Raw genomic sequence first — 22,607 nt, forward strand, 5'->3', positions numbered from 1 at the left:
AAATGCATCAACTTATGGCCTACATGCTCCCTGGGTCATAAGACAGGGAGGTGGATAAATTACCCACCTTTCCTAACCATATCACATTTAATCCTTTTTTCAGTAAACTCTCCTCAGATTTTGTTAGCTAGCCAAGATCCATGACAACTACAGTTAAAACACACCCACACTTTTCTATGAGTGAATATCCCAATATCTGGCATCACTAAATTGGGTTAGTTCATGTCTAAAGTGGTCCTTGCTATGTGTTTCTCTTCTGAACGTCCACCCTAATTTTTAAATGCATTTTAATATTTTCATCTTCCTTAATTAACCATTTAAACTTATGTTTAAAACATTAAATGCAACATAGTTTATTGGCTGCCACTGTGATATTGCTTTTTACATTTACATCTGCATATATATGTTGCATTTCCTTAATTAAAATACTTGAAAGCTTGTTTCTAATAAAACATTTCTGGTTTTACTGCCAGGACAGAAAATGGATAATGGTATCTTTACAGGACTAAAAACTTAAAGCTAAATTAAATTACACTTAGTGTCTCGTGCTTCTGATGATGGATTTCTGCCACAGCCCCTAACAAGACCCAACACCTCAGATTAGGCACTCCTTCATATGAAATTCAGTGATCATTTTAGGTTGGGTTTGTGTTTTTCTCTTTTTTTCCTGAGCAAATGGTAACGTCAAGCATATCAACAAAAATGGAGCTTGGCTTCAAGCCAAACACTCTGCATCCCTTATGCTTCCAGAGAGCCTGGTGTGCATCCCGCCAGGGAACAGCCCAGGCACAGGCACTTCCCACCTGGTACTCCCTTTACTCCATCCAGCTTGTGTCACCTTCCAGATGGGTACAATGGGCTCCTCGCCAACCCAGGGACCAGCTCCAGGGAAAGAACTGTCAAAAGGACGAGTTTCTTCCCACAATAAGTACTTATTTTGAGTAATTTGTGTATTTTAAAGTGGTAGGGTACTGCAATTAAAATTGGCTACATACAGTTTTCACATTTAATATTCCAAATCGAAAATGACGCATCCCCTCTGTTTTAAAATAAAACCAAACCCACCAAACTCACGCTGCAAAGACTGTACTTTGCCGACATGCGAGGATTTCACACGGTTTAAATTTTAGCGCCTCAGGCGCGTCGAGGGCGGGGCCGGAGGAGGGGGCGGGAGGGGGCGCGCGCTGCTCACGTGCGGCGCCGCAGCCAATCCCGGCCGCCGCGGGGGCGCGAGGCACACGCACCGTACGCCCCCCCGCCCCGTTGCCGGGGCAGCGCGCGGGCTCGGCGGGGCGCGCGGCAGCCATGAGCGGGGTGCTGGACGTGCTGTGGGAGGACAGGGATGTCCGCTTCGACATCTCCCCGCAGTGAGTGGCCCATCCCGGCCCGGCCCGGCCCGGCCCTGCCCGCAGCGGGGCTCTCGGGCCCGCCCGGCGCCGGTCATCGCCGAGTCTCCGCGGCTTGAGACCGGCCGCCATCAGGGGCGCGGTGCACGCCGGGAGCGCCCCCGTGTGGCGGCGCGGCAGGGGCGCAGTGGGGCGAGGGGTGGGAAGGAAGGGGCGGCCGCGGAGTGCGGGGCGTGGCACTGGTCACCGTTCCCATTCTGTACGGAAACAAACAACCCGAAAGTTTGGAGTGAGGGAAGAGTGCGCTTTTCCCAGCTGAGCTTTTCTGGCACTGGGAAGTGGGCCCGAAGCGAATGCGTGTGTCTGAGGGGACGGTGGCGTTCGCTGGTCACCAGGATTAGGTATCCCTGCCGTGGCTTTGGCATCCTGAACTCAGGGAACGGGGCGCTGGCTCTGCAGTATCTCACAAATCCCCCTCCTAATAATGCATTTCGTTTCTGCCCTGCTGTGAAAGTGAAGAGTTTTGGCTATTTTTCACAATACGATGAAAATACAGAAGAAATTCACACTACATCTGTTATGTAATTAAATGGTTAGACCACTTAAATAAAGCAAAATAATAATAATATAAACAACAAACAAAAAAACTCACCAAAAAAAATCATTTGTGGAAAAGTCTGAGCATTTCACACGTCCTTATATATCTTTCTTTTGCTGACATCTGTTCTTTCCTGAGCCTAGTTCCACTCCTTATGACCTAAAAGTACATAAAGAGGTAACAAGCTCTATCCTTTAAAAGTTCTGTCAATGCAATTTTTCTTTCCCATTTCCACACACCTCGCTATTTTAGGGCTTGGTCACACTTGTTATGTAATTATTTATTTACTGTTATAATTTAATAGTAGAGGTATTACTGTTTTTCATCTGTGAGATGCAATGATAATTTCAGGTATATATAGTTGATTTATGTGTATGTGTGCATATCTGGATTTTTCACTGCCTGATGGACTGAGCAGAAAACAGAAAAAGTGAAGTAGGGAAATAGAAGTAGCCTTATTTTTGGAGGATTATTTTTCATAGGGTAATTCTTTTTCTCTTTTAGACAAATGAAAATGAGACCTGGAGAGGTCCTTATAGACTGCTTAGAGTCTGTTGAAGATACCAAAGGAAACAATGGAGACAGAGGTAACTGCATACTCAGGGAAATTGTAAACTTTCTACTATTGACCAATACAGCAGCTTCATGGAAAGCTGTCAGGTTTCCACTGAACTCATCATCAGTGGTCTGTTGCACAGAAAAGATCCTGCTTATTTCACAGATCTGCCTTGGAGTGTTTTTAGATGGGATTTCTTGTTCAGAGTTACAGGAAGATGATAGTCTTGTCTTAGAATTTGCTTAGAATTGAAAGGCTTATAAGAATAATCCGTTTATAAACATTGTGGTGATCTTCTGCTGTAATCCTCTTTAAGGCTTAATTTTCCCCTCACAGAGTTAAAGTGAATCATTAAGGAATATGTAGTGGGCAAGGGCACAGAGCTGCCAGCGTGCTGAGATGACCCTTCCTGGGTCGGATGTGCTGCTCCACAGGGTACAGAATGGAGTAAATTTGCATATGACATAAAGGGGTGAGGTTATCCATGAAGACAGCTGTGATAGTTAACTCACCGCCTTCCCCTTCTCTTCCTCAGAGCAATTCTGCACTGCCTCTGTCTGCATTTTGACTATAAGTGTGTGGATTGAAATCAATTATTGTTCTTGGGTTGATTTTGAGGAACACTGGTATACATTATAGGTTGTTTCATTTGTTCCTTGATGGATTTTCTCTCCTAGCATATGGAAAAAAAAAAAAAAAAGTGTTTAGTGATTTTTCTGGTGGGTTGTCCTGTGCTTTTCTTCTTTTTCCTATCAAGGAGAAGGAGTATTCTGGTGTTTCAAAGCTAGAGGTGCAACAGAACAGAACATTTAATTTAATAGAAGTTATTCAGGTTAAAAATATCTCCACTCTTTATCTCCAGGTAAACTGCTTGTAACAAATTTGCGGATCATATGGCGCTCCTTGTCCTTGCCCAGAGTCAATCTCTGTAAGTATCATCTCAGGTTTCCTTTGTGGTGGCTTGCTATTCCTTCACAAAATATTGATTCCAGTACAGAATAGTAAAGTATAGCTCTGTTGCTCTGTAAAGTCTGAAATAAACTGTTACTAATTAATTTATTTATAACATAGGAACTGAGATAATAATTCAAAGCAAATAGTAATGTTCAATATTCTTTATTAATTTCACAGAACAGAAGTTGAAGTGTAATTCAGACATATTTTTCATTTGGTCTATGTGGGATTCACTTGTTTTTCTAGAAAGAACCAAAAATTGGAGTTTCTTCACGCGTTGTTTTACTTGTACCTCTTGTTGCCACCTGTTTATTCACATTCTGTATTTTCTTATTCCTTCCCCACAAGTACCAGCCTTTCCAATGTTACTGTTGTAAGCTCTGAATTTTAATTGTATGAGTAGCTAGTGGGTCTACTTGTATTTAATTTAATGTGCTGAAACAGGAATAGGATGCAGTTACTTTGCACCCAAATTATTTCCAGTGCTCAGTGAGGAATCCCCTTTGGAAATATTCAAAACTTGATTAGACAGTACCATAAGCAGCCAGATGGAGTTGGTCCTGCTTTTGACTGGACGACCTCCCCAACCTCCTTTCCAGCTTAAATTAGTCTTCAGTTTTGTAATAAGGGCCCAGACCATCAACCACAAGGTGTAAATCTCACAAATAGCATCCAAAGCTGTTCTACAAAATTCAATATTGTGATTCATAATTTTGACTATTATTTTTCTTGTTCTCAAAACAGTTGTTTTTTTCTCCCCTAACTTTTAAGCTGTCGGTTACAACTGCGTTATAAATATAACTACAAGAACTGCCAACTCAGTAAGTTTCAAGAAATACTTTTTAAAAAAATAAAAGAAGCTGTAATTAGTTGTTTATATTTACTGCACTATATTAACAATAATCTGAAAGTTTATTTGCACTAACAGTAGTAGAATAGTAATGAAAGTTGACTTTTAAAAGTTGAGTGTTTCACATTTCTATAGGAGGGTGGTTTAGTTTGTAAGGGATTAAAACTCATGTAATCACACTGTCTGGTGATTCTTCTTCCCTCTAGGTAAGTCAAATACGTTTTTTGTCTAAATTTAACAAAGGTCTATAGTGGCACTAATTTTGTGCAAGAAAGCTCTCAAATATACAGCCTGTGAAACTATTTGTTTGGCTTGCTGCAAAGACCAGCAGGGAGCTTATGGAGATTCCCTGGGCAGCCACAGGATAACAAACCCAAAAATACTATTTCAGTCATGATATTGCAAATGCATAGCCAGACTTCATTAGTCCTAGCATCAATGAAACTGCTAGTTTCCCAAAAAAAACCTTAGTTCTGTTGAAGACAGCAGTAGATCAGTGGTAGAATCAGGATTAGACCTGAATATACACTATTTAGAATAATAAATTAGAAAATATCTGAGGATTATTTATTGCTTGTACAGTTGAGCTACTATATTGACAAAATGTAAGATTTTTTTTTTTTTTTACAGAAATTACGAGGGCAGACAGAAGCTCTGTATATATTGACTAAATGTAACAACACCCGGTTTGAGTTCATATTCACCAATGTTGTTCCAGGGAGTCCCAGACTCTTCACTTCAGTCATTGCTGTACACAGGTAGCAAACTCACAATAGTGTTTGATCAGTGAATCAGATATGGGGGATTACAGCTGCTGATGGACACAGTATGTAACTGGCCCTGTTTAACATTCAGAAAACTTTCCTAAAAGAGAACAATCTCTGGAAGGAAGGGAGAGAATGATTGCAGATTTTAGTAGGTAACTGTACATAATGAAAATTGATGTGTATTCGTACCAGTTATTGATCACAGTTTATACACCTTATGTGTGTATAAACTATCTGAACAAATAAAAGTACAAAGGAGCTAATTTCAGGGTGCATTTTCTACCTACAATTTCTGTCTATAATAATTTCCCATAATTTTGGACCACGTAGTGGAAATGAAGAGTTAAAGCCTGATCAGAACTCTAATTTACCACAAAACAGTGTACACTTCCTACCTAAAGATAAATCATCAAAATGAATGTGTGCATAATACATTACCATAGGTTTCTATTTATGAGCTATGGAATACTAACATACATATATTGGATGTTTGTGACTTAACTGGCACTGAAAAATAAAGGATTCCTAATGTCTGTGTGATGCATAGCACAGGACCCAGAGGATATATTTTGCAGTGGAGTTTGGGAGATAACTATCTTAAGGAAGAGGAAGAAACAGTATAGACATGAACAATACAGGAGATCAAAACAATTGTTGAAACCTCCTTTAATTTCATTAAGGAAAGCTGAAAAATAATGGATTATGTTGAAGAAGTTTTAATAGTAGTCTCACCTCTGTGCAATGTGGGGATAAGAAAAGTTTAAAATATACAATATTTCATATCTGTGTTAAAAAGTAAAGATAATAGAAAACATTGAATTGTAATGTGTATTTTTGCAGAGCTTATGAAACTTCTAAAATGTATCGTGATCTGAAGCTGAGAAGTGCACTGATTCAAAACAAGCAACTGAGATTGTTACCTCAAGAACAAATATATGATAAAGTCAATGGAGTTTGGAATTTGTCAAGTGACCAGGTATAGTGAAAAATCAGGCTACATTGACTACAGAAAAGTTAAAATGTTTCAGCTTTATCTAGCAATTGTAGTTTTGTAACCTCAAAGGAATTACCCTTAATTCAGTTCATCAGCTGATGCATGCAGAGAAACTGATCCCATATATTTGCTACTCAGTACAACCAAGTCTCTTTTTGGCAACTTGAATTCTACATGACTTGGCTAATATGCATGGAACTAGATATAAAGTTCCTGTTCAAAAGGAGCTTGAGTCTAAAGCTGTGAATGATCCTGAAAGAAAATAATGTTTCCGAAGTGCTCTGCTCAATATTTGTATGTTTACATGCAGCTTGGACTAAACAGTATCAAGACTATATTTTCTTTGGATTGCAAAAATACTGGAATAGGATTCTTTGTCTTAAACCAAGAAAAAATAAAGACTCTTAAGATAAAAATAGAAAAAATTATTTTACATGGCATTAGTTGGCAAGTATTCCCCAGAGCCATGAAACAAAACAGGAGCTGATATTTCTGTCTGTGCAATTTTAGTCTAGAATAGAAATATGATCCATCCTGACAAGCTAAAAAGTTCTTTCCTCTACATTCCGTTGGCACAGATCTCCTCAGTTCCCGAAGTGTAACCCACATGCCATTATACTTACGCTGTACACCAGTTCCAGATCTGTACAGTTAAGAATGCTCTCAGATGTTTCATGTATTCCCATGAGGTTGGCTGTGCTGTGATTTGATCCTGCTTTGCTGCAGTAGTAGGTACTCCCAGCTATTTTCACTACTCAGGTTCTGTATCCTTTAAAGATTGAATCTTGCTTCCTTGGAATCAATAGAAACATTTTCACTGGTTTTGGTAGGAAAGAATCAGACTTTCCTTGAATTAAATATGAAGTTGTATCTTGCTTGTGTTTGAATGGATAGCAATAATCATCGTGTTTGGAAAAAAAGGCTCTATACTTAAAAGCAGTTCTAACATACCTTTTCTTTAATAGGGAAATTTGGGAACATTTTTTATTACTAACGTGAGAATAGTTTGGCATGCAAGTATGAATGACAGCTTTAATGTCAGCATACCATATCTACAAATTGTAAGTATCTTAAAAGAACCATTTTCATAATTCAATGGTATCTGTTCAAGTCTTCAGTTAAAACTCCCTGTTCACCAAAATTAATATTTCATATCCCACATTGAGGGAGTATTTTAGTCTTACCAGCATCAACCACAGGGTAGATTTTCTTTTCTGTCCAGTTTAGCTGGGGTCTTTCTTGGGCAGGCACAGATGTTGAAAATGGCTTGTATTCCAAATTTTTGAAGTATTAACTATAATGCTTCATGCCACCTACATACACTGGGATTAATGATCTGTGAACCTGATCTTCAGAAATTTACTGTTACCTCTTCTGATACAACACTTTTCCCTGAGGTTCCAGGGTTTCAGATTTGTAATGGTAAATGGGAGGGAATGCTGGTAGCCAAGCTTCCAGAACCAGTAATTGTAGCTAGTACAGTGTAAAAAAAAAAACAAACCAAAACAGAAGAGATATGTATCAAGTAATTACAGAATTTTTTAACAGAAAGTTTTTTACCTCTGTAGCGTTCAATAAAAATGAGAGACTCAAAGTTTGGCTTGGCACTTGTGATAGAAAGTTCTCAGCAGGTAAGAAGCTTTAATAGCCTTTTTTATTGACGACATTTTTAAATACAATATTTCTCTAATTCTGAAATGTTATGGGACTACTTTTAATGTACTTAGAGTGTTCCTTCTGTGGGGGCTTTTGAAAACTTTAAAAAAGTTCTCTTTGCACTGCTTAAAATGTCTCTATGTTAGGGCCAGTATGGCTATTGTGAGTTATGGTTTCTCTAAGCAAAACACTAACAGGCCAGCATGACCAGTTAATAAATGTTAAATACACCATCTTCTGAAAGATTATCTTTGGGATCTAATTAATTCTATATTTAATTAAGACCACTCTTTTAAATATTTTTTCATTGTATCTGTATATCTGGAAGCTTCTTTAATAACATCAAGATGTAACAGACTAAATATCTGCTGAGTAGCTAGAAACAAATCATTATTATCACTTATGAATTTGTCTCACCCTGGTTTGCTTGTGTTTTTCTGTATAAGAAGTTTGTTCCCCTTTTATATAATGGGCTAAGAGTTAAAAGCTAATTTACTTTGTAGAGCAACATTGTAATTTCTTTTATTTCATCCATGATTGAAGTGGCAGAATGAAAAAAAGATAACACAAAAATAAAGATAATGTATTCTCAGTGGGCTGAAAATCGCTATCATTAAACTGGAAATCACTATCAAAGGAAAAAAGTTATTTAAATAATAAGCAACACAAATAAACAAATGATGTCTTTTTTTTCTGTTATATAGAGTGGAGGATATGTACTTGGTTTTAAAATAGACCCTGTGGAGAAACTGCAGGAGGCAGTGAAAGAGATTAATTCACTTCACAAAGTTTATTCAACTAACCCTATATTTGGAGTGGATTATGAAATGGAAGAAAAGGTACTAAATTTATTTAAAATTAGTTACTACTTTGTTAATAGTAACAAAAATATATTAAACATATTAGATACATGGATTTACTTACTACAGTGTTTTAATTTGTAGCCTCAACCTCTTGAAGACCTAACAGTGGAGCAGGTTCAAGATGATGTGGAAATAGAAGCTGATGAACATACAGATGCTTTTGTGGTAAGTGGCTCCACAGAAAACAAAAAAATAAAATAATTCTTCCTTGGTTATTCAAATTTAAGCAATGTACAGCTGTGATCCTCTGTTAAAGATATGCTGCAATGGCAATTTCTATATTTAAACACATCTACATGCCTTTTATTAATTTTTTCTCTGTATGAATTTTTAACTTAAGAACAAACTATTTTTCAAAATAAATATTAGTAGATATTTAAAGGAATAATTTTATTTAGTTTCTCAACACATTAAAATCAGGAATAGCTTGAAAATCAGCAGTGTAATATAATCAGATACATTATAAGAAAACAAGTCCTTCTTCTCTTGGAGCAGATTAATAGATGGTGATATTTATACGCTCAACATTCATCCAGAATTCAAACTTGAAAATTTTTTAGAAATGCAGCAATAATTTTGTATTACTATATATCCCAGTATTTAAGAGTTTCCAGATTTACTGTGCAACCCAATAACACCTGACTGCATGATTGACTAGACAGGTAGACTGCACATATTTTCAAGTATTAGTGTTGACACATTGACAATTGACGTTCTCTTACTAATCTCTGAAATTTGGTAAATTAGCAGGGCTGGCACCAATCTTATTTCCACTGTTTTTAATTTTGCTGTCATTTACTAGTGCAGATAAGCACTTGTCTTTTCCTTTCCCTCTTTCATCACTTCTTGCCTTTTTTTTTTAATTTTTGCACATTTTTATTGAGTCTTCAACATATTTGAAGACACACCTTTTCCTTAAGTGAAGATATGTTTGCTCTACTGATTCCTTTGTCACCTGGATCAAATAATTGTGCTTTGTATATTCTCAAACAAAAACTAGAGGCTGTAAATGATTAGAAAGTGGTTGCTGTAGGAGACATAGGTCATCCAGGACCCAAGAAGTGGCTACCCTTGATGCTGTTCTGTAGGGTCTTATGTAGTTGAGAGCCAGCTGAGCAGGAAAACTCTTTCTTTGCTGCCCCTCACCATCCACAGGGGCAACTGAAGCAAGACTGGGCTCCTTTTGGTAAATAAGATCTAGAACCTGCTAGTCTAGAGATTTCTAGAGCTGTGGATATTTTCAGAGATCTGATATCCTGAAAAGTTTGAGCGTTAATTTCCACACACACGTAAAGGGAAAGATGGTATCTCTCCCACATCTCTTGAGTAAAAAATTTGGTTAATTATTCAGTTATACCGTGTTAATTTCTTAGACTGAGTATGATGTTGACTAATTTTGGTATACATTTAAAGCCAATTTTTGAAATGGAATAATGGACCCTGCTGTACACGAATGAGAACATACCAGGTTGCTGTCAGTTTGTCTTCATATATACATTTTTTCCCCCATAAAGCGTTTGTCACTGTAACAAATGTAATATGAAAATGTTACCATCTAGAAATCTTTGTTTATTATGATGGAAAATTCAAGGATTGGTATTTAATGAAAAATGACATAATCACCAACTCCTGTTAGCACTGTTCTGTAAATTATTTCAACATAGAAAAAAGTGTGATCCTGTTTACAAAACAAAAGTTAAAGCTGTAAGGACTGGGTTGTTGCAGAAGACTTACTAAATACAATTTTGACCCCAAGGAATTATTAGCAGATTTGGTTTTTAGACTTCTTTTTTTTCTTTTCAAAGTTGCAAGTTCTTTTTTGCTTTCTTTTGCAGGCTTACTTTGCTGATGAAAACAAGGTAAGAACATCTTTCTTCATACTGTCAAATTTATGTTGTTAAAAAGGGATGATGAAATTAAAAAGTACCTTCTGCTTTATTTTATTTTCTCTCATATCCCATGCATTCAAAAAAGCAACATGATCGGGAGCCTGTTTTTTCCGAAGAACTGGGACTTGCAATAGAGAAACTAAAGGATGGATTCACACTCCAAGGACTCTGGGAAGTAATGACCTGATTTAGATTGGCACGTGTTTGGTTCCTAAGCAGAAAAAGACTCTCAGTTCTACTGGGCTTATGAGATCTGTAGAAGATAATTTAGAAATACTAGAGTAGCAGAGAAAGAGTATGCCAAAGCTAAAGAGCAGGTGAATATTATATAATAAGCCCTCAGGATATGTAATAAAATATATATTATGATATATAGTAAAAGAAAGGTTATTCAGAACCCTTGTTTATGTAACAGCTTTGCATTTATCGGTTGGAGGGGAGGAAGAGCTCCCTCTGGCACAAGGGGTGGGCCCAGCAGCTGCAGAAGTGCTGTCCCCTGCAGGCCTCTCTGCTCCACCAGCCCCGGAGCCCTGTGCCCCTGTCACAGCTGTGAGGACCTGGGGAGTCCCTCTCTGTCAGGCTGTCAGCACCTGGAGCCCTTCCCCACTGCCAGCATGGCAGCTGCCATTGTATCCCAGCTGCCAGGATGTAAAATGCCATGCACCATGTTTTCAGACTGCTTTGTGACTGGCTGACTGTAGAATTTGACACACTGGTAACCCCAGGTGTTTTCAGGATTGTGGTTGGCAGGACCAGCCATCCCATCCTGTTTCTCCCCTCCTCTCACAGCCCAGTCCTCCATGGTGTTTCAGCCAGTAGCCACCATTTTTTTTACAACTCCATGGCCCCTGTGTTTATGTACTGCCCTATGATTGGCTGCCAGGACAGCCACTGCTTGCCATTTTACCCAGAACTGTGGCAGAAAAGGAAGCCTACCCTTCCTCCATCCATGGAGACACCCTTTGAGACAGGGCAGTGCAAGGAGTGCAGTTTGAGGCTGTATTTCAGGTATTTGGCTATTTATACAGAGTGATGTACCTTCCCATAAAAATTATGTCCAAATCAAATTTCCGTATCATGTTGAATGTTGTGCAACACAGAAATATCCCCATCCACTGAACATTTGTATCTAGACATGTTGGCTCTGTCATTGCAGCAGTGCCGTGTTACTGATAGCTTTAAGAAAAAGCAATACTGTTTCAAATAATGGCTTTCATGTCTCATAATTTCACTAAATGTTCAGCATGTATCATTCCAAGTACTTAGCTGTAATCCAGGTATCCTCATACAGTTGTTGTTTGTGTTTGTTTGGTTTTGCTAAATCACTTTTTTAAAGAATGATCCAGAAAAAAGCGTACACACGAATAGCTGCTATGTCTGAGTCATTAGACCTTTCATGATGTTATGTGTTATAGGGAAATGAGTCATTTATAGTTTAAAGGAAGACACAGCTGTTACGTTTTCTAGTGAGATAAGACCTCTGCGCTGTTTTCTATAAATGGAAAAAGGCAAATGAGCTCTCCTCTCAGCTGTTGTTTTAGCAGCTGACTGTTATAGTAAAGTAACTGTGGTGTGAATGTAATTGTGGTGTTTGTAGAAAATCTTTCAAGGTATATATTTTGATGGAATACTATCTATATTGAAAAGCAGTCATTATTTCAATAAACTTTGATAATGTTATACCTTGTTGGAGATCTTATATTCAAATAGTTGTATTTTGATCCTATTTCCATTATGTTCAAAGAACATTTTACCATATGGGTGGAGACTTCAATTTGAATTATTTTGGAAAGCAAAACTTTACCTGAATAATAAATATTTTATGTTTAAAGAGGAGGGTTCGATTTACAAATAAATACAACCAAATGGATATTAAGAAGGAGCTCATAATTATTTCAACATCTTATTATCAATATCTGAAGAAATTGAATATGAGATATGGTTATGTAAAAAAATAATCTTAGAGCTTAGGCAATTCATGGTAAGTTCTGGAGTATTTTAGTATCTTTATAACTGCAGCAATGACATGCAGCTCTGAAGAAGTGAACAGTAGTTACAACTGACAACTTGATTAATAATATTTCTATTTCAGAATATTTAGTAACATGTATTTGTACAGTCTTGATCATAGCTGTGTCACTGAGGGTCAGATTCTGCTGTCCTTACTCATGTCAAATAATTTATTACATCGCACATAATCTAATTGATTCAATGTGGAGAATGATGGCAAAACCTGACCATAGTGACTAAGAGCAACAGTTGCTTCTTTCAGTCTTTGACAGCTGCAAGAGCAGCTCTGTTTTTCCAAACCATCCATCCTAAATTCCGACCTGTAAGGGTATGTACCTATATTTAGCTACCGAGATTAAGTTGCAGAGGCTTCAGGCAGAGCAAAAAGCACATTGGCCTGCCTTTTTTACAGACAGACCTTTGGGCAGGCAACAGCTAAAGCTTTCTACTCCCCCCTTTCCCAAGTGTTTGTGAAATGGATTCCCAAAGGGAACTCACTGAAGAGCTCAGACTTTACCAATCCACCCTCCTTCAAGATGGCCTCAAGGAGCTCCTCGAAGAGAAAAAGTTTGTAGATTGCTCTCTAAAAGCTGGTGACAGAAGCCTGCCTTGCCACAGATTGATTCTGTCGGCATGTAGCCCTTATTTTCGTGAGTATTTCTTATCTGAGCAAAGTGAAGAGAAAAAGAAGGAGGTGGTTCTAGATAACGTTGACCCCAACGTCCTGGATATGATTGTCAAATACCTTTATTCAGCAAGTATTGATCTTAATGATTCTAACGTACAAGATATTTTTGCTTTGGCCAGCCGCTTTCAGATCCCTTCTGTGTTCACCGTGTGCGTCTCCTACCTTCAGAAGAGGCTTGCTGTTGGTAACTGCCTGGCCATCCTTCGATTAGGTGTTCTGCTTGATTGCCCAAGACTCGCATTTTCTGCCCGTGATTTTGTTTCAGATCATTTTGTGCAGATCTGCAAAGAAGAGGACTTCATGCAGCTTGCCCCACACGAACTTATCTCGATTATTTCACCTGACAGCTTAAATGTAGAGAAGGAAGAACTGGTATTCGAGGCAGTAATGAGATGGGTCCGAACAGACAAGGAGAACAGAGTAAAGAGCCTGGGGGAAATTTTTGACTGCATACGTTTTCGTCTTATGCCAGAAAAATATTTCAAAGAACAGGTTGAGAAGGATGATATCATTAAAAGCAACTCCGACCTTCAGAAAAAAGTAAAGATCATTAAGGATGCTTTTGCTGGAAAGCTGCCTGACTCTAGCAAAAGCACAGACAAGTCAGCCAAAGGGGAGGTGAATGGTGATGTAGGAGATGAAGATTTACTGCCTGGCTACCTAAATGACCTTCCCAGGCATGGCATGTTTGTCAAAGACCTGATTCTTCTGGTTAATGACACTGCTGCAGTAGCTTATGATCCTCTTGAAAACGAGTGCTACCTTGCAGCCCTGGCAGAACAGATTCCCAGAAATCATTCCAGTATAGTCACCAAACAAAATCAGGTCTACATTGTCGGAGGACTCTATGTGGAAGAGGAGAACAAGGATCAACCTTTCCAGTCATATTTCTTCCAGGTACAAGCTTTATAATTGTTGGTGCAATAGCAGGTGTTTATAAGGGTTACTGAAAAGTATTCTGAGTCTCTCCAAGTGAGCTGTCTATTCTCTTTGTATGGTGATGGGGACAAGTATCTAGAGAGAGCTATTCCTGTCTCAGAGAAATAAAACCAAGGGACTTGCATCTTCTTTTTCAAGATCAACCCCTGGTGACATCTCAGATATTAAAAGGATTAATATATTCTATCTAAGCACTGGCTTTCACTGTTTTAAGGCCCAGATTTTTCATGGTACAGATGCCTAAATATAAGTCTAGTAATATTTTTGTAAAATACCTTTTGTGTATTTGTGTTAACTTCCATGAGATTTGGAGTGCCTTAGGTAATTTAGATCTAATGAGATGTCTTTCTTGCACCTGAAATACTTGTATGACAGCAGTAATGTGTGTATTTTAAGTGCAACTTCTGTCACAAAAGGCAGCAGAAGTCCTTTTGTTATGTCTACATTGAAAGCCTGAGGGCATTCTCAAATACATAATTTAGAGACTGAAGGCTTTTTTTTTGGCAAACTGTCAGTGTCAGTACACTAAATACCATGTTTCAACTGAGTGTGATTTTATGTCTTTGTAAATCTGTATAAATGTAAGCCTGATTAAACCAACTGCAACTCCACAATATATTCCAGGAAAATTAGCAAATATACAGTTTGGCATGCTTACACCATAAACTAAGTCTGTCGTGGGTTTAACTGTATATTTTGGGGGATATTTGAACTATTTTATGATGAATTCTGCAAGATGCTGCTTAGGTACATCCTTAGGTACATTGGCCTAAAAGAGTAAAAGTCATGTTTCAATATGAAGTAAAGCACAAGCAGTGATAGAATTTTAAAGCCTTCAGATATTAAAAAATGCAGATATTGTTTAGAGGACCGTTGCTCACTGTGACTTCACACACAATGAAATAGTTGGTTTCAGACAGTTGTTACATCAATGAGAGGGAAATCAGTTTGCTGGGGAGGGTTTAACACTGTTTCATTTCCTTATGTAGTTATAAAACACTAATCACTGAAGTGCAAAACTAGTTACAGAAATATTCTTCTAATATAAAGGTTATGTTGATGTCAGAATGTATTTATAGCCCAGAACTGAATAGTTGAAGTCTCAGGCTACTAGAAAGGGTCCTCTGCAAAACTAACCCTCAAGACTGATACCAAAAATCAATGACGTTTTCAGAACCCTACTTTATAGACTGACATCCATTCCCTAAAATCCTGTTCATTTGCTTGTCATCTTTCAGCTTGCTGCTTTAAGTAGCTTGCTGCTGCTGTTCTCTTTAGTTAAAATACTTGTCAGCATTAGTCATGTGGCTGTTGATCTCTCTAAAATACTAGTGTGCCAAAACAGTTTTTACTTCCTGATGTTCCTTTCTCCAGCGGTGGAGTGTTGCATTTGGTAGCTCACAACCTAGGAGAAAACAAGGCTGCCACTGGCTCAAAAATGTGTGACTAGTTGATGTCATCTTCAAGGGTGATGCACTAAGCGAGCTGTAATCGGTGAGGAGAACCTCTCATTACTGCAGCCACATCCAGCTACTGGAGAAATCCATGTCCACGAACTGCATTTCACTGTTGCAGTAAAACTTTCTGTCCAATAGTGGTGGTCTATCAAATTTGGGAGCTGCATTTTAGCATGGAAACCTTGACTGCGGACCATACTTTCGGATGTTACTGAGCTAAACCCGGGCTTTCTGTCAAATGCCTTTACACTTGTGCAAGCTCACATCTTACCCTGCCTTGCTGTACAGCAACAAGCATGTCTATATGCAGTAGAAGCAAGAAAATGCGCTTTTTGAACGTTAGAGATCGTTCAGGTTCAATTGCAAGTTTTCAGATCAGAAAAAAACAAAAAAAAAACAAACAAAAAAAAAGGAACCACAGTTCTAGGAAAATACTGTGGGGTTTTTTTTCTTCTTGTTTTCCTTCTGCTGCTTTTCCTTAGGTGTTTTCAGCATATCAGATGTGAATCAAGACAACCATGAGAGTACTTCAGTAGGGATGAAATCAATATTATTGCCAAGGGAGCTGCAGTGCCTACCTATTTTCCTTAAGAGTGAAGTCTTTATTCATTGTGTCTTAAGAGATCTTGTGAGCTTTTGAGGTTATTTGTGATGAAACCACCTCTGTTGCTCTAGGGATTGCAGAAGAAACATCTGTGCCATTTGTCATATGATATATCCTGAAGAACTGTGCAAGCACGTCTGGCATCTCATTGTAGCAATGAGCACAACCAGCTAAACGTATAGGTGTGGAATGGCAGGAGTGTCTGCTCCCTTGAGCAAGAAGAACCACTTCTTCTTTCCAACATGTGATAGGGAACTGAGAGTGAGGGACTGCACTGGGGAAAGGGCAGGTTGTTCAGGCAAGCACATTTGCTGTTGGGAGACACTGAGTGCAATTAGATAAATTCCGTGCAACAACATTCATTGTGTGGATTTTTACTCTTTGCCTTTCCTAACCCTCCCTGTTCTAATGGTCTTTCAGCTGGACAGCATCGCTGGTGAGTGGGTTGCCCTTCCTCCACTGCCATCAGCCAGGTGTCTCTTCGGGCTGGGAGAGTCCGACGACAAGGTCTATGTAATAGCAGGCAAGGACCTTCGCACGGAGGAGTCGCTGGATTCAGTGCTGTGCTATGACCCCGTGTATGTTTAACATTTAGTTCTGCCCACTGAGGGCAGGTAGATGGCCCATTGTTAGTTGAAAGAGCCTAACAATGATCTTTTCATTCCAGGGCAATGAAATGGGGAGAGATCAAAAAACTACCCATCAAAGTATACGGCCATGCTACTATCTCAAACAATGGATTGATATATTGTCTTGGTGGAAAAACTGATGATAAGTGAGTCTTTCGTGACAATTTATAACATTATTTGTTTGGTCCTCAACAGATTGTATGTCCTCACACTCAGAAATCAGGGTTTCCCTTTTTTGCATCTCTTGATTAAGGTTGCTGACAGTCTGGCAAAGGGGAACATGTTATGGTTTGGAGGATATCTTTTTGGTGATAAATTGCATACTGATTGTAATCTCAACTTGTTATTTTAATGACCATACTTATTTCTAAGGCAAATTTTACTTACACTGCAGATACAGTAGTTAGTGTGTCTAAGCTATGAGGATCCTCACTGAAAGTATTCTTTCCTCTCAGATAGAAATACCTAGGTGCCATGGAATTACTGTCTCAGTTTGTCCAGTTTTCTGACCTGTGATACCTGTTATACCTTAATGGGTATAACATGAAGAAAATAAAAGTTTTCACTCACACTGAACATGTGGTGGTAATTTTTAAGTGTTTGTATAGGGGATATTTAAGATAAAAATTTGTCAAGTAAGCCAAAACACCAGCATAATCTTTCCTTTATAACCTTTCCCATGTATTCCTCCACAAATCCACCTGAATTGAATGTGCTGGGAAAGGATGTTGTCTTTTTCCTCTAATGTACAGTGAAATTGCTGTCCTATGTAATGTAAACAGCATTTAACATTTGGTTTAGTTCCATGGATGTGATTAGTGCTTTGTAGACACTGAAAGGATTTACAGATTAGATATAAGAAAAGATCTGCATAAGAGGAATGAAGTGTTATCCATAAACCCACACAATCTACCTCAACTAGGTCTCCCTTGGAACAAGCCAAAATTTCATGAGACACAATCACAGGTTTTCTTTTTCCTCCCCAGGAAATGCACTAATAGACTATTTGTGTACAATCCCAAGAAAGGAGACTGGAGAGACCTGGCTCCCATGAAAGTGCCTCGCTCGATGTTTGGAACAGCGATCCATAAGGGCAAGATTGTCATTGCAGGTGGTGTCACTGAGGAAGGCCTTACTGCATCCGTTGAAGCTTTTGATCTGACCACCAATAAGTGAGTGCAATATTCAAGCTATTTTAAGGTGTTCAGGTACCGGTACTCGCACTGAGGTATTTGGTCTACAATCACATCTTTAGCAACAACAGCAGCAGCTTACAGAGCCCATCTCTGGCCATTTTTCCTGCCCTACATGCGTTTGCCAGGACAGCAACATTGCGAACATGCTCACCACCCTTTTTTTTTTTTTTAAAGTCTGATTACTTTCCCAATTTAGTTGACCCCACAGCACATAAACAGGTGTGGTGCCATAATAGGGAAGAAGTGGGAGAATGAGCAAGGGCAGTGCAATCTAGTTGAAATAGCACTGGCAATAAATGTGAAACCCCAGCAAGAGAAATCGGGTGCTTGAAGAGGACCAGCTCAATGTCCTTCAGGTACATGGCCTTGTGATGTCATGCTGTTCATTTACCTTGTCACAGCAAATGCATTTACCACTGATTAGTGACAGACAGATAATTCTGCTTATTTAATATGAAAACTCCAGGAAGACTTCAAACATATGTGCATGCTCTGAAATACTATATAGAAAGAGTGATGACAAAAGAGAGTAAGTCATACCTGAAATTAGCTCACTTATTTGGTCTATATACTTTCCAATACTCTCCTACACAGCCAGAATCTTTTGCAGTCAGCATCCATCAAATGTTTTTTATTTTCTAGGAGTTTATACCCTCTGCATATGTGTCTTCCTAATCTTAATTTTCTTTTTTTTGTTACTTTCATTACTTTTCCTTCCTGTCACCTCCTTGTCTTGGTTTATTCTATTTTGTTACAGTCAAGTCACACAAGCAAGAAAGAAAAACTGGCCTATTAATTTTAATGTTGAGATTATCCAGAAGTGGGATGTGTGTGTGTTTCATATGTTCATAGGTGAGAATTAGCAGAAACATTGAAATTATACTAATGAGCTCCAGTGATTACTTTTTGGCTCAAATTACTATGCCAATGCCACTTGAAATGAATATACATTTTGGAAACTATAGGGAAAAATGAGAATAACTGGGGAACAATACATCTGTATGAAGTATATTACTGATGATGGCACCAGGGAACCTGTGAGAAGTGGTCTCTGGGAAGAGATGTCATCACAGTGTAATTGCATCATTTAAGACCTGCAGAAGTCCCTGTGGGGATGGAGACACTGAAACTTACTGCTGATAAATCTCAGAAATTTTTCTTTTTACTAGACCATTCACTCAAGTGGCCTTGGTTCCTGAATTTGTGTCACTCAGAGGAATATCTCAGTGCATTCAGTTTACAATACTTCTCACATGTTTAAACTTGAGTTTTTCTTTTCATCTTTAGGTGGGAGGTTATGCCTGAATTTCCCCAAGAGAGAAGTTCCATCAGTTTAGTCACCTTAAGTGGAGCTTTGTATGCTATTGGAGGCTTTGCAATGATTCAGCTTGAATCTAAAGAATTTGCACCTAGTGAAGTCACTGACATATGGAAGTAAGTTTAATTTTAGTCACACTTTCCTGGTGGAAACTGAGTTTGTAGACACTGGAAGTTAACATTATTTTTCCGTTTAACTCTGAAAATGATCCCTAGCACAGGTTGTAAAGCTCTTGGTGACAGATAAAAATGTTTGCTAGAAAGTAACAAACATGAGACTTGGATCAGATGACTACTTCCACCTACTAATCATTTGACCAAAATGAGTCATGATCTTCAGTTTCTTTAAAAGAGTAAGTTGCCATATCATTTGGCAGGTTTTAGCCTTTCCAATAAAAACATTCTCATGATATTCTTATGCAGAAAAGCATGTACAGTGGCCTGTACATACTGATGTGTTAATAGTCAAATGAGTAACTGTTCCAAGAGAATCCAAATTCCCTATCTCCTAGATTTTTGCAACCTAATCACAGTATCACTGATAAAACATCATATCTCTGCTGAGACTCTTCAGTTGCTAATGTAAATTCAGAAGTTTTAACTGGCAGTAGGAAGGATTCCCAAAAAAAACAGCTTTATATGCAAGAATCTGAAGAAACTGAGAAGGGATACTTAAGACAAAGAGGAAACTCTATAGAAGTAATTAAAGCATGACAGAGCCAGCAACAAGCTTTAGGGACCAGGAAAAAGACAACTCGTGCACAGGAACATCTTTCTGTTCTGCTCTAGAGGACAAAGCAGCCTTCTGTGCCACCCTTTAGCAGATGGCTGCTACGAGCCTTTGCAACAGGTGCACTGTCCTCCTTTTCATGGATGTGTGCTGAAGCATGGAACTAAGGAGCTATTTTCTAACTTAATTTTTTTAACTGCAGGTATGATGACGAAAAGAAGGAATGGACTGGCATCCTGAAAGAGATCCGATACGCTACCGGAGCCTCCTGCCTGGCTACACGCTTGAACCTCTTCAAGTTATCAAAACTGTAAACAACATGCTGGAAGACATGATATGGTGAGGGAGTTTCAATAGGCTCTTCTGGTTTTGTTGCATGAAAATGTCCCCAGATTGTACAGAGTTCTATAGCAGCGTGCTAATTATACTGGGAACTGTTAAACAGTTCATTTGTCTGTCCACATCTTAAGATATTTACTAGTTAACCAGCAACCACTGAATTTTTGCCAGCGTTTAAAATCCTGAAGAGCTCTAATTAACGTTGATTAGAATAAATTAAGATTTCAGCAAGGACTCCATTTTTCACACTGTGAAATGGCAAATAAAACCAGTTAGACTTCCTTGCACTTCTACAATCCAGGATATTGGTGGCTTACCCTCCAAACAATGCCCATGAATTAACTGTTGTTAAATACAACTTATAGGTAGCTAGTTTTATTCTAACTGGTTGTTTGTATAGCCAGATTTCCCCTTTCAGCAGCATATGTAAATCCTGCATTCTTCAGTGATATCTTGGAAATATTTTCATCACAGCCCTCAAAAAAATAATTTAGCCTGGAATTGAAATGCATGTTAAAAACAAAAGTGGCTTAATACTATGTGGCCTAACAAATGCCAGTCTCAGCCAAAGCTGTACTAGTAGCCAGACATGAGGGAAGAGAGAGAAGTTCACAAGGTTAATAGCTCTAATGTTTCACCTACTATGTTTAGGCTTCTGGTAACAAGATTTTCCACTTTTTTATGCTTTTATATTTATTTCCAAAGCAAGTATTTTATGGAAGTTTTTCTCAGAGATCTGAGGCCAATAACAAGCATTCATAAAAAAGTCCAAGACGAGTTGATAATCAGTAAATACCTACCTATGACAGAGAGGACTTTTTCATCTAATAAAGAGTTGATGCATTTTGACATTGAAAACTTTTAACAATTAAACTTTGTTTTAAAAATTATAAGAAGTATCACTTGATGGTGTCTTTTTTAATGATCAGCTCATCATCACTACCATAATGACAGGACACAGATTTCTTAGCACAGCCCTTGCCCAAAACAGAGCACTCAGTTTTCTTCAAGTAGAGCATCTCCTCAAAGGATTTCTCAACTGAATAAAGGGAGTGTCATAATCTAAAGAATTTCATAAATCTAAATCTAATTACAACTGATGTAGCAGGAAAACTGGAAAAGAAGCCCACTACACCAGCCTGAATGGCAATTCCAACTGTCAAATGACCCCTCGCATTGCCTTCCTAGGAGACAGAAGAAAACATGGCAAAAGCACAGCCATCGTAGCTGATTCCAATATGTTACTGCCCACCAGTACTTCTTCTGTGGAACATCTTTTCTGTTTTACCCTTTAGTACCCAAATCTTCAGCTGTTCTTAGCACCTTTTTATTGGCTCCAGTTAGATCACTTCTCTAATATTTGCTGATTTGATTTAGAAAGAAAGATGGCAAAGGATCAAAGACAAGACATTTTATTGAAATACCCTTATAGTTTGCTTTTCTTCAATGCCCTTAATGAATCCACTCATAGCAAGTTTTAATCCTCTTCCCCTTGTGCATACTCATAACTTTACCCATACATAATCTGAGGATAGCTGGCTTGGCACAGGGACTGCTAGAACTCTGAAAAGCAGGGTGCAGCTCAAACACGTGAGCACTCATGACTGAACATTTAAGCACTGCCACCTCTCTTAGACTTCAAGGTTGCTACGTGAAGGCCATCTGTACAGAAACAGGGTCATGCAACAGCCCTTTGACATGTAGCCCATCTTCTGAGATACTAACCTGTATTTATGATTGTCTTCTCCATTTTATACAAAGTAGAACGTGCATAGAGTCTGTCTTTGTGCTCAAAGGCCTCTTCTTCTACATCTCTGAGCCCTTGTCCATTTAATACCATAAGTGCCCAGACAACCATCTACTAGTTTTTTCAGTCATTCTACAAATGCGAGGGCTGCCTCAGGAGGAAAGTATCTGATCAGTTCTGTTGGTTTTTCCTGAATTTCCATTCCTGTCCTGATTTGTATTCAGTAAACAAAAATATTTTCTTCTGCTACTGAAAAGTAAAACCAAAAAAAGTGACAGCAGATGCATAATGGCCAATTCAGAAATGCAGTTGCTTACCTCTGCCAGGTTTCAAAGGAAGTGGTAAAAGAACGTCTACTGCTTCACTAAATAAGCAAGAAAACACAGCCACATTGTGTATGTGAAGGACAGGCAGAGCAAGCAGTCATGAGATGATGGCAGCCGTGGGCACAACGTGGCTGCCTCTGAAAATGGGCTCA

The 22,607-nt window shown here is 38.5% G+C and overlaps 2 protein-coding genes across 2 annotated transcripts; both read left to right on the forward strand.

The window, feature by feature from the left end:
* The first annotated feature begins 1,256 nt into the window (after positions 1-1,256).
* Positions 1,257-12,150, forward strand: BBS5 (Bardet-Biedl syndrome 5). Its single transcript, XM_027911532.1, has 12 exons — positions 1,257-1,367; positions 2,449-2,531; positions 3,363-3,428; positions 4,226-4,275; positions 4,935-5,062; positions 5,912-6,047; positions 7,031-7,126; positions 7,634-7,696; positions 8,426-8,560; positions 8,666-8,749; positions 10,420-10,443; positions 10,559-12,150. Exons 1-12 carry the CDS (start codon positions 1,306-1,308, stop codon positions 10,658-10,660), a joined length of 1,029 nt encoding a protein of 342 aa, XP_027767333.1. The 5' UTR covers positions 1,257-1,305; the 3' UTR covers positions 10,661-12,150.
* Positions 12,151-12,876: 726 nt separating this feature from the next.
* KLHL41 (kelch like family member 41) lies at positions 12,877-21,272 on the forward strand. Its single transcript, XM_027911531.1, has 6 exons — positions 12,877-14,068; positions 16,592-16,749; positions 16,839-16,946; positions 17,787-17,972; positions 19,284-19,430; positions 20,246-21,272. The coding sequence occupies exons 1-6, from the start codon at positions 12,959-12,961 to the stop codon at positions 20,355-20,357; spliced, it is 1,821 nt and encodes a 606-aa protein (XP_027767332.1). The 5' UTR covers positions 12,877-12,958; the 3' UTR covers positions 20,358-21,272.
* Positions 21,273-22,607: the final 1,335 nt, after the last annotated feature.

Source organism: Empidonax traillii, unplaced genomic scaffold (assembly GCF_003031625.1).
Source record: "Empidonax traillii isolate 1590-97213 ecotype Southwest subspecies unplaced genomic scaffold, ASM303162v1 scaffold33:size3420811, whole genome shotgun sequence".
In the NCBI taxonomy this organism is placed as follows: domain Eukaryota; kingdom Metazoa; phylum Chordata; class Aves; order Passeriformes; family Tyrannidae; genus Empidonax; species Empidonax traillii.

Excerpts from the sequence above, each read along its gene's own strand:
- BBS5 (XM_027911532.1), top strand. The coding sequence starts at position 1,306 with ATGAGCGGGGTGCTGGACGTGCTGTGGGAGGACAGGGATGTCCGCTTC. Across the intron at positions 2,532-3,362 it reads AGGAAACAATGGAGACAGAG|GTAAACTGCTTGTAACAAAT; the intron begins GTAACTGCATAC and ends CTTTATCTCCAG. Across the intron at positions 8,561-8,665 it reads ATTATGAAATGGAAGAAAAG|CCTCAACCTCTTGAAGACCT; the intron begins GTACTAAATTTA and ends TTTAATTTGTAG.
- KLHL41 (XM_027911531.1), top strand. The coding sequence starts at position 12,959 with ATGGATTCCCAAAGGGAACTCACTGAAGAGCTCAGACTTTACCAATCC. Across the intron at positions 16,947-17,786 it reads GGTGGAAAAACTGATGATAA|GAAATGCACTAATAGACTAT; the intron begins GTGAGTCTTTCG and ends TTTCCTCCCCAG. Across the intron at positions 17,973-19,283 it reads TTTGATCTGACCACCAATAA|GTGGGAGGTTATGCCTGAAT; the intron begins GTGAGTGCAATA and ends TTTCATCTTTAG.